Raw genomic sequence first — 12811 nt, forward strand, 5'->3', positions numbered from 1 at the left:
CATTAAAAAGAAATGGTAAAAAAATAATTTCAGGTTCTCTGGAAGAGTCAAAAAATAATATCTATTGGTTCCACGGAAGAAAATAAAATATATCTGTCTACAACAAGCAACAAATATAGAACCATGTCCAAAAACATATTAATACGTAATAAATACAATAAGTAAATATGTTGTATGTTTCATTTACACTTGAAAATTTTGGAAAGGAACCACCCATTGGTGATACTTCAAGCATTAATTTAAATTATAACGTCTCGTGGCCATCTTCTTTTCAGACGCCTCGAAGGATTATCAGGGATTGTTAAGGATGAAAAGACGCATATCTGTTTTGGGCCAAATCTGCAACGATTGGGATGTTAATGTCTTTGTGGGTGAGTTTTTTCTAATATTAAAATAGTTGAATGCAAACTATTTGCAATGTGTTCAAAATAATAAACTCATTTTTATTTAATGTTATATTAATTTTTAAAAAAATTAGGAATACGTAGATTTATCACTAAGAGTTTATAGTAAAATATTGTAGTTGAAGCTTTAAAATTTATTTTAAAAATCGAATTACACTGTTTAAATAGCTAAAGCGTGAACAAATGGATGTTTGTGTATAAAACATAATTCTCATAAGGCTTTTGAATTAAATGAAAAAAATATAATATTAATTGACAAGAATATTAAATTCTAAATTGAAACAATGCCAAAGTATTATTAAAAAATAGAATTAAACTATCTTAATAGCTGTGGCGTGAACAAATGCATCACCAATTTCAATCTCAATGATAATGACAATTAATCGTACCATTACGCGGAAAGATTAATCATAATTTTTTTTAATTCTACTTTTTTTTGCAAGTTAGATGACTAATATTCCAAGTCATTTCAAAAAGAAAATAATGATAATAAATACAAAAAAAATGACAAAAGTAAATAAAATAATATTAAACCGTTAGTCTACTATATAAGAGAAAGGTATATAAATGGTAAGCAATATAATCTTTTTTTCTTTTTTTTAAATATGAATTAGCTACTTTTTAAAACAATAAATATAAATAAGAATAGGAAAGTATAGGGAAGGATGAGAAGTGATGCTGACTAAACACTACTAAACTTAGGCAATAAAATCATAAGGAACTTTAATGAACTTTATAATTTTTTATGAAGAATGTTACTACGATTTTTAAAAAAAATTCTGTATATCTAGGAGCTACATTAAACCAACTTTCAAACTTTAGGCCTGAAAAAAAAAAAAATGAATTTGAAAAACAAAATTGTTGATTTAAACTAGAACAGACGTAGTTTGTTGTGGTATAGACTGTATTTTTACAGATTATCGTGATTTTTTTTTTTGTGTATGTAAAAATTTATTCCTAGATAACGTTACTACAAAAAAAAAAAAAAAATGAAATTTCTAAAAATGGAATAAGAATGCTTGAAGCCACAGATAATATTGATAATTGATTTGTATTATTCATGTCATTATATCATCCATCATCTTAATTATGACATAAATTATTATTTTATTATTTACTGGTCCCATAGACCAACAACTAAAACTTCTACGCCACAGAAATTATAGATAAGTTATTTATAACAAAATATTGCCTTCTAGAAGAGTGTACACAAGGGATTTTAAAGGAAGCGAATTGCATTCCTTTTAACTACTTGAAAACATCTCTACCTGACCGAAGGTAAGTGTCGATCGTCAATGCAAACACAGAGCGAGAAGTGTGTAATCTGAGTGCATTCAAGTTTTGCACAATGCATACTAAGTTTTCTTTTGTATAAGATTTTTAAACGGGGCCTTGGCTACCGTTACAGATGTTCCGCTAATCAAAACAAAATCTCACTCAAGGATATCTTCACATACTCTAAGTTAGTTATAAAGAATTAAAATATTTTTTTAATTTCCGTTAGCTAACAGGTTATATTTATAATGCAAAATAGTTTCAGGTATCCCTTTCCTGTTTATAGGCAAGCCTGGCAAACATACAATGGTGAAGTCAGTTTTATATACAAACATTGACTTGCTTGTACTAACTAGGCAGGTAATTATACAACTAGATAACGGTTTGCCGATTTATATCATGATAAAATAAACAAATCATTTATAAATAAAATAATAAGTAAATATTAATTTTGGGGCCAGTAAAACCTGGAAATACCATTACGTAAGCCTTCGATGGGGGCACAATACTATTTAACTTTACTTTGTAAATGTTTATGTTAAGATGTTTATAGATCTGGTAATAATTAGTGCTTTATATGATTATATTCGTTTTCATAAGGTACTGAATATGCAAGCAATAATTGAGATTCACTTTACTTGAAAGATTACATACAACCTTTAAAGTTAAACCAAATATTTTTATAATTAGGCTAAATTAAGCTATCTGCCAAAGAAACCAGTCCAAACTCAACTTGGCCAGTTTGGTTTTGGAAATCCCAATTAGTATTCATTTTCTTTCGATAAAAGAAGTAATTTTATTACTTAACAGTGCCTGCTTAATATCATTATTTTATTTGACATAATTATGTTACAGTTGTTTACATAATTAATAACATATTATTGTCATTTTATTTTAACCAATGAAGTATAAAATGAAATTATAGAATTGTTATTACTTAATTTACTTTTATATTATTATTATAATTTAACTATATTATCTCAATATGAAAAATAAATGAACAACATAAGAGAAAAAGTGACATTGCATTGTAAGAAAGTTTAAAAAAAAAAAAAAAAAAAATCCAATTTATTTAATTTACAGTTGTAGAAATAACTATTTTATGATTGCGGTTATTATTCAATCTTTAGTATCCGCTTCAAGATCATTGTGGGTATCCGACAATCAAATCATTTGTTTACTCTGAGACAAATGATTTTAACGTTGCAAAATTAATGACAGGATATCGTTCCAATCCAACCGATGATAATATCAGGCATGTTTTCCTTCAATAGCGATAAAAACCTCGATATCTGTGCAAAATGTTTACTCAAGAAACATTTTTATTTCTGCAGTTTTAAAATATGATTGAATAGTATTTATTATTCTGGATTAAGAGACAGGCCTAAAATAAATAAATAAATGTTTTATAGCTTGATCGTGTTTTTTTTCTTTTCAATAATAAAATTAATTACACCTAGACAAACTTATTAAAAACAATAAATATTTAAGCTTGGTTTAATACTAATTAAAAGAATAATGACATTTTTATTGCAATCCCAACATTTTATTACAATATTAATTAAAATCACTTCAGTAATAGATTAATTTAAAGGAGTCCTGAGCCTAACCTAAATGAAGGTATGGGTTATTTTGTTGCTATCGACCTTGGTCCCCTCTCAAGATCAACGTGCATTGAAACCTCCAACGAACAATATATCTTCCCTATAGGCCAGCAACAAACCGAGACAGACAAACCAAAATATTGTTGTGACTTACTGAAGGTTTGTTGAAGACGGCCCTCCTCCTCGCGGCCGGAAGGGACGGCATCGCTGATCAGACTGCAGAGCGGGATTGGAGCGCCACTGTCGCTCCTTTGTCATTGGTCAGCTTCTGGACCAATACGATCAATCCCCTCCAGTCAATATTTAAATATTTTATACATCTATCGAGCCTTGTTTATCAATACGGTATGTTGGGGGTAAGGCATAGGTTATTGGAGATAGTATGAGTAATAGCAGAGCTATAAATATTGCATTTTAAAATATCATCATTCTGATTTAAAGCAGATTACATTTGTTTCCTGGAAAAAAAAATATCTAAAAATTACGATCTCATAATTAATTTGAGTTTTGGTCAATTTTAGCTAAGGTTAAACTTCAAGATTTGTTTTTTAAAATCATTATTACTTATAAATCCAATATTAAAAAATGTCCTGTTGTATTAATTACTCTCCTCTGAGCATGTTGCATCTAGTGCAATAATATGAGTAGCGACTTTATTTATAAATATTAATGATCGATTGATAGAAAATAAATGACTCGTTATTTTTTATAGTAATATAAAACAACTTTTTTCATAATCGAGATATTAAAAAATGGAACATCATATATAGGGGTGTGATGTACTCCTATACTTTAATGTTCCTCTTCTGTTCCAGAGCCTTCCCCGTCCTTTCTTCTACCCTAAATGTACTACAAAATCTTCTTTTCCATTTCATAATAATAATAATAATAATAATGTTTATTTATTCTGATATAAGTCTCTTTAGAATAATATAACAGACGCTAAAAATGGAAGTAAAAAACATAATAAAAATAATAAATTGGATAACAAAAATGCATCAATATTAATAAACAAAAAACAAGAGGAAATTTATTTTTGCAAAACTACAATGTTTAAATAAATATTATAGAAATACGTTGGTATTAAATATAATGAAGTAATAATAATAAGGAAATTAAATAAATTTAATCTTATTCTTGCGGTATCTCCAACCGTGTTTTTATCACTTGTAGTTTATGTGATATGGTGAATCATCTCCTTTCTTGTTCCTGGATTCTTATTCAAAAGAAATACATGAAAGCAGAGTAAATCCAGAAAATCTCGGTTGAGTTAGAGCAAGAAAAAACAACTTAGTGGGGAAGCGACTCACTAAATGAGAAAGAAATTGAGAGAAGAGAAGAACGACCTCCTACCCCCCCCCCCCTACCTGATAATTGGGAGACAAATAAAAACAAGAAATACGACAATGAAGTGTATTGTATTAGAGAGGCATTCCGCAACGAGAAACGATCACGTAAGTGTTAACTAGGTTTGTAGAAACAGGAAATCTACATTAATAAACATTTTCGTGAAATTATTTTTTATAAATATAGTCTTTTAAGATTACAGAAATGTCTCCTTTGGGGCAGGATAATAAAACGTTTGGGAAAATCATAATTTCTTCAATATTTGACGTTGGAAATTTTCGCTCGGGTTTTCAAAGACCGATGTTATCGTTTTGAAATATAATATAATATAACAGAAATATATATTTTTAATTGGTTTACTATGCTATTGAAAGAAAGCTAAAAAAATAAATACAACTAGACAATAAGCAAAATATCGGGTGAATTAGAAATACAAATGAGAACAGATTTACTGGAACAAAGAAATTCCAATTTCCAGTGTTAACAATCCCTGATAATCCTCCGAGGCGTCTGAAAAGAAGATGACCAGAGGACCTTCTAATTTAAATTAATGTTTTAAGTACCACCAATGGGTGGTTCCTTCCCAGGATTTTCAAGTCTACATGAGACATACAACATATTTACTTATTGTATTTATTATTTGTACAGTTGTAAATCACATTAAATAAATAAAAAGTTATCCGATTACGGTACTACCAATGGGTAGTTTCTCGACATGCCTGTATCATACCATTATGGTCACACGTCAAATTTACTTCTTGTATTTTATATAAAGTTGTAAATGTCAATAAATAAATTTTAAAAAAAGTTATCTGCAGTCACATTTTCGGAATTTCGGCTAAGAAAAAGATTAATAACTAAAACTGATACTTAATAACCACTGATGGAAATTGAATAATTGTAAGATTCATCATTGAACAATCAGTCACCTTTATATATCGAGAATAAGCAGTCCAGCAATATAGTTTGAGACAACTAATCAGCAGGTTAACTTTTCTCCACAATCTTTACGCGATTTCACAACCACCAAGTGTTCCACGCTGTCAACGCGAAGCTATTAACGTCAATGGTTCCATGTTATCTCTTACGATGAAAATAATCAACAGTACTGCTATTATAACAGCACTGTTATTGTGTTACACTTTATGGACTTTATTATAACTTGTTTTTACATTGTAAAATTTACCATAAAAACATAAGATAATGTTATTCTGTTAAATTAGAGCAAGTTTATTTATTTATCATAAAAATCATTATTGAAGAGTTTATTCCAAATAATTTCAATATTCAGAATCTTTTCAGTTCTTAAAGATCTCAATTGATTCCATAGCTCTTTCACGATGTTTTCTTAACGTATTTTCTAATTATGCATTTCATTTTTATAATTTTCTTTTTATACCAGATCGGCCTGGTGGGCCTAACATGGTTGAAATAACTTATATTATATATATGTTTTAACAGTTGATTATGAGGGGGTATAGTCATACAAATGACACACGTAACTACATACAATGTTCTTAGTCAAAGAAAAAAATAATAATAAAATAAATAGATAAGAATAATGCCTCTTAATAAAAGAGGAAAGTAAAATTAATAACAAAAAATAATGATATTGGCACACTTAAATAAAACAAACAATTGTCTTCTAATAATAAAAAGAAACAAGTTAATTTGAAAAAGGGAAGAGAGAAGAAAAGAGAAAAAAAAATAATAATGAATAAATAAAATAAATAATAATAATATGTAAATAGAGGTAGTGTGACTATGAATTAATTTTATATTTATTAAAAATTTATAAAAGAATGTCCTGCAGCAGTCTGGGCTTCAGTCTTCGGGTTGAGGTTGGGTTTCCCAGGTTGTAGGTCACTGCTCCTTTCACTGTCGGCAACTGGGAGTGGAACTTCATGACCCGTTTTTTGATATAATCCTCTATTGACTCCACTTGTAATTCGCGATGCAATTGGCTATTTCTTATGAACCAAGGAGGATTTACTGCGATTATGCATTTCATGTTAGCAAGGTTACTTCTAGTACAGGTGATTCACGACCGTGGGAAGAAAAAACAAATACTCTTCTATTGATTCATTTCATAACAATGGAGAATGTCCATTAAAATAATTGAATATAAACGATATAGTGCGTGGGTAGAAATGCGCAATAGAAATATCACAATAACAACATTTAAAAAGTAAGGACATCTCCAAAACGGTAGATCTGATTGATTGCCTAAGATTTCTTCAGATGGCTTGGAACGTACCATACTTGTTTGATTAATTGCTACCATTTTTGTGGGTAAATGGTTTATCAAAAAGTGGGCGGAAGAAAGCATTCCAAATATAGAAACACCATTAATAGTAATACGGAAATATCGCAGTTGACATAGTGGCCAATTTATGCCGTGTTATCGTTAATCAGACCTTATGAGTGGGAATCAAGGACACAATTGTGATACTACAACTGTATAACATCATATTATACATATCATCATAATACATACAAATATTGTTTAGTAAAATATCATATAGTCCTAAAAAATACCATTATAATTATAATACGTAGGAGTAGAAGAATTATATATATAGAATTAGGAATAATAATTATTTCCACTTTACCATCATTCCTGAGACATGTCACATAAATAATTCTTATTTTTCAATATCGTTCCTTTAGATTCCTTTTTGAAAAAGAAAAGTTTGTAATATACAGTTAAAAATTTTTTTTAAATTTAAATAAGTTTGCTGTGGTCCGAAATCTTTTACCAGAGTTACATGAGGAGTTTTCCAGTTTTGAAGGGGTTTGATTAAATAATTATTTTGGGATCACCTCACGCAGTTAAGTTAAATTTTTATTGTAAATGTTGATTTATAACACCAATTTGGGAGAAGAATTTAAATTTTAAGATAAACCGTATGTTTTACATGTATAATTTTAATATGTAGGAAAAACGTATTTTTAAGAAATGGATACATTAACTTTTAATAAAAAAAGGAATTTATATTTTTCAAGTTTTTAAATAGGACTATCTATTGTTAATCTTTTACTCTACCAATCGCAAGAACTTTAGTTTATCGGCAGAATAGTTCGTATAAAACTCAAACTACATATTTAAATAATACATTTTTTAAATTTTTATATTCGATGGTAAAAAAAATTTACTTCCATACCTGTAATTCCAGGCCCTAACATGACAATTGTATAGTGCTTGGCATTTGTATAGTTTTGGGAATTCATAAATAATAACGTTTTCAATAGACAATACTTCCTTACCCATCCTAATTTTTAAAATATTCAATAATTAAAAATAATTATTTATTCATTATTATAAAACAGACGTAGTGCAATATTAGATCTAAAGCATTCTAATAACGTTTGCTTCTTTCTAGTAAACGACGTCAATGATCAATCTAATTATCAAATTATCTTTAAGAACATTTATTTATATCAAAAAGAATACATTTTTCAGTAAAAATAAGTGTTAATTTAAAAACGTAATATTAAATAAAAAAACGGAAATGTTCTCAGGGGAAAAAGAGATTTATCAATATAAATCTTATATTAAGAAAGGATATACTATTATTATATTAAATTACATACTTCACAATTTATTTATTTAAAAAATATATATATATATTTTTTCCTTAAATCAAAGTAATAAACATTTAAAAAAAAAATTAATGTAATATTTAAACAACTTTGTAGAACTTGTTAAAGTAAATTATAGTAGATATAAAATTGAACGGGGTATAATCTTTTACGAAGGAACTGATAGGAATCTTACTGAATGGTGGGTGTTGTGAGCACATCCATCAGAAAGAAATCTCCATGAACCATCGAGATTAAGATTTCTAAGATATATCATCGAAATAAGTAATGTGAAAAAAAAGACAGAGTAAACCATAAGAATGTGAGAGGTAAACACGGGTGGAAATATTTTCACGAAGCACCAACTGGTTAAAAGTAGTACGTCAGGTAAATTTTATAATATTTAACCAAAGGCTCAAAACCGAGTTATTTGGACTCAAATCGTTAAGCAAAAAACCCTCAATTCCACTTAATCTTTCGGTTAAGCAAATCTCCAAATAAATATTTAAAAAAGAGTGAGAATTAAATCTCTTTAAAGCCAGGGCTGCAAGGTCGGTATAATGTGCGAATCCTACAAAGAAATGAACTAAAAAGGATAATTTTATTTTGGATTAAAATCCCTTAAGATTAATTACATAGTTCAGACTTAATGACCATTTATTTGGCAAAATATTTACAGAAGCTCGAAATTTAAATTACATTTAAAATTATATAGTAGTGTTAATGTTTAATAATAATAATTTATTAATTTTTTTATGGGGCAACCCCAGTACAAATAGAGTTAGCCTGTAAAACACATAAAATAAATAATTGCAATAATTTTACATAAATGGTGAGTTAAAAATCGTTTATACAAACTACTAACAAACAATATACCCAAGCTAGGCAAGGCTATCTACATTCGTAAGAATACATACACTTCATATTTAATAAAAATAAAAAAAAAGAAGCTATACATCCTAATGTGACGTTAGGAAAAGGTTCTGTGTCACACATATAAAAAAAAGTTGAAGATATAATCCTGAGGGTAAAGAAAGAAATTCATACAACTGATTGTGGTTAACATTGCTAGGATTCGGTTCTCATAATACGTAGGGAATTTGTCAAAAAATGAAAACAATCCCCCAGTACCGTTCCATCACAAACTGGACAAAGCTTTTGTGAGGCCAAAGAATATTTGTATGGACCAACACTTAGAGTAATTGCATATTTACTTGAGAGTCGTAGTTGGGAATTTATTCTCAAGTGAGTTATAGGTAGTTTTGAGGAGTATCCGTTTTAATTAAGACCCTACCGTACCAAGGTTTATAGGTTGATTTTCGTAATAACAAGAGGTCTTTATCCTTGACGAATTCCCTATATCTATCAAAAATCTCGCTCATTCTAATTTTTATACTTACTGGATCATAAAGAAGTATCGGGTCATACATTCCGAAGCTCTCCAATATTTTTCTAATCTGTGTTATCCAGTCATATAGCAAGCTCAGTAGGTTGTTACTGGCTAGCTGCAGTAGCTTTAAATAACATTGTTTCAGCCAGCGGGTACAACTTATGTGAGTAATTGCATATTTACTTGAGAGTCGTAGTTGGGAATTTATTCTCAAGTGAGTTATAGAGCAGCTGATTTTCAGGTAGTTTTGAGGAACATCCGTTTTAATTAAGACCCTACCGTACCACGGTTTATAGGTAGATTTTCGTAATAACAAGCGGTCTTTATCCTTGAAGAATTCCCTATATCTATCAATACTCTCCCTCATTCTAATTTTTATACCTACTAGATCATTAAGAAATATCGGGTCATACATTCCGAAGCTCTCCAATATTTTTCTAATCTGTGTTATCCAGTCATATTGCAAGCTCAGTAGGTTGTTACTGGCTAGCTGCAGTAGCTTTAAATAACATTGTTTCAGCAAGCGGGTACAACTCATGTTAAGTATTTTTATTAGCCAGGACAGAATTTGCTTTAAAACGTGATATTCCACAGGAATGAGCCACTTCTAGTCTTACTATAAACATAGTAGTGTTAATGTTGTAGCTATAATTATTATACAGATCGGCGGTTGATCATAAACTAGGTGTAGTTTAAAGAAGAGAAAGGAGGTTGTTAGGCGACTAGAGATGGGAGAGAATTCTAGAAGGAGACTACAAAAGAATAAAGAAGGATTTACTGAAGGTAGTTCTAAAAGAGGGTTTATAAAAATCAATTCGTTGAGATCTTGTATTTAGTAAAGAGTAGATGGACGTAGAATGATAATATCGAGGATCTAGGTAGGTTTTTAGTTTTAGAGACTTAGAAAAGAAAAACACCAAGAGGGTACTGCTGTTCCAATAATAAAGCGACTTCAAATCGTTATACCAGCAGGAGACATGAGAACGCCTATACTAGGGAACCCGAAGATGAAGTTTATGAGGAAATCAGACAATGGGCAACAGTTATAGTGCTTTTAGTTAGGGTATGCTAAAGAAAAATTAGAGTGGACTGTATTAGTTATGATAATATTCTAGAGGAAAATAAAAAAGTGGAATTTGCGGTCTTTCAGGATCAGACGACTCTAGATACGGTTCCTATCCTGACAAAATTAATTTAAAGAAAACAATAAGAACTAAGTTAACATATGAATACGTATCGTCAGGTCATTGCTACATGAAGACCAAACGAGTCCGTCTCAGATCATACCGGTTACACCAACTTTTATCATCACCAGTACTCTCACTAAGGCTCAAACTCCGAATTTATAAAAGCATTTTGAGACCAGCACTTCTATATGGTGCTCCACTCTTCACCCATCTCAGAGAAGGGACACAGGGCAATCCACAACGCTTCCAAGATACAGTGTTGCGGAAGATTGTGCTGCCAACATCGCTGAAGAAGATGAAGCCAGATCATCTACACGAGCTCTTCGAACTACTAACTGTGCCTGAGTTCATTCAACGCAGGCATATAAAGTTTTTTTGACTCTGTACGGCACCAAAGAAATCCACTGTTCAGGACCCCTACACCAGCGCCCCCTCCGGTGCGTTGGCAAAGAACCTGATAAAAAGTCAGAAACGACGTACCAATTTAGGGAATAAGTTTTTTTTTTTTTTTTAGTTTAAATTTCAAAATTAATGTGTGCCCCAGCACATTATAAAATTCGAAGATCGCCCACTACAACAAAAATACAAGTCAAAAACTCCTTAAAATATAGGCCACTACAGAAGAAACAGTGCAGGACTAGAATATATATTCATGCTAAAAACCATACATGAAATTCAGAAATAGGGGTTATGAAAAAACAAAACAACATATGGAATTTAGAATAAAAACATAGTATGTATTAAAAATTTAACAAAGATAAAAACATGTGAGATTAAAATAGCCTAGATGGGATATCACAATCCCATCTCAACTTTCTAATAAAATACTGCAACAGATGGCCACAATAGATAAGCAAGACATCTCCTGCTTATATTTTTATTACTAGTTCTATATATTGGGCCTTACATAATTACAGTGAACATTTTGTTAGTTCTTTTATTATTTGATAATGAGGGGGGCAAGTAAACTATCATGGAAAAGAAACTATTTACAATGCTATAACCATTAAACAATTAGAAATAATAAGGATCAATTTATAAAAAGTTAAATTAGTAAATAAAACAATAATATTTATGTAATTAAAGAATGAAAGAAATTTTTTAAAAAAATGTATTTATTGCTATTTACAACTGTACATACTTAGCCGCCCGTAGCTCAGTGGTTAAGACACAGTCCTACCAATTTGAAGTCTATTGGCGGTGTCGGTTCGAATCCGGTCTGGGAGTTGACTTTTTTCATTGAGTGGCGGTCCCACAAAATGAAAAACTTTGACCCCCAACCATGGTTAGGCAGTATAGGACATATTAAGGTCTTTATGTATGATTTTATTTGTGACAAAGTAAGGAGCATTGAGAATTTTACGAAGGATTTTAGATTGTAATATGAGAAGAAAAAAAACCAATGATATTTATAGAATTAATAAAATAAATAACTGACTCAAACGATAATTTAAGAGACAAGAAAGAAAAATAAATAATAATAAACAAAATTGACATAGAGTTTATAGCAGAATGTCTTGCTATAAATGTCCAAGTGATGGGCTTTAGACTACTGTGTAAGCCACTGCACCCTTAACTGTTGGTAATTGTAACTGGATTTTTTTAATTAAATCATCAATTGACTCTAATTGTAGTTCGCGATGTAGTAGTGATGCTGACAGACCTTGAATGAATTTAACATATTTATTTGAACGGGCCCATATAAATGTCTACAACTTAAGCGAAATATATAAAAGTGGGTCAAAAGGATTCGGTAAAGGATTCAATTAAATCTGCCCAGATAAATAGAGCACAAGGACTAGAGGCAAGAAGGAGGGAACTGTGCCGCCTGTCAGCTGGGATCCTGTATGTGCATAGCGTCGCTGCCAACTGGCCCCGGGTCGTTGACTTGGCGCCCCCGCGCCCACCAACCTGTTTGCACCACCTAGTCTCTTTGCTCCTTTGCACCACTAAATCAATCAGAGCATCAGCTTGATGGGTCGCTACCGGTCCGGGTACCGTAAGGTCCTCAAACTTCCTGCG

The 12811-nt window shown here is 30.4% G+C and overlaps 1 protein-coding gene across 3 annotated transcripts in view; it reads right to left on the reverse strand.

The window, feature by feature from the left end:
• Sarm (sterile alpha and armadillo motif) overlaps positions 1–12811 on the reverse strand; it is a 265336-nt gene that overhangs the window by 204376 nt on the left and 48149 nt on the right. Inside the window, exon 1 of one of the 3 annotated variants that reach the window (XM_014438460.3) lies at positions 3438–3587. The exons of the other annotated variants lie outside the window; for them this stretch is intronic. Coding sequence (XP_014293946.1) covers positions 3438–3488 — 51 coding nt within the window. The 5' untranslated portion in view covers positions 3489–3587. Of the gene's footprint in view, positions 1–3437; positions 3588–12811 lie in introns of those variants that run through there. 3 annotated transcript variants of the gene reach the window in all.

Source organism: Halyomorpha halys, unplaced genomic scaffold (genome assembly GCF_000696795.3).
Source record: "Halyomorpha halys isolate HHAL.00 unplaced genomic scaffold, Hhal_1.1 Scaffold58.1, whole genome shotgun sequence".
NCBI lineage: Eukaryota > Metazoa > Arthropoda > Insecta > Hemiptera > Pentatomidae > Halyomorpha > Halyomorpha halys.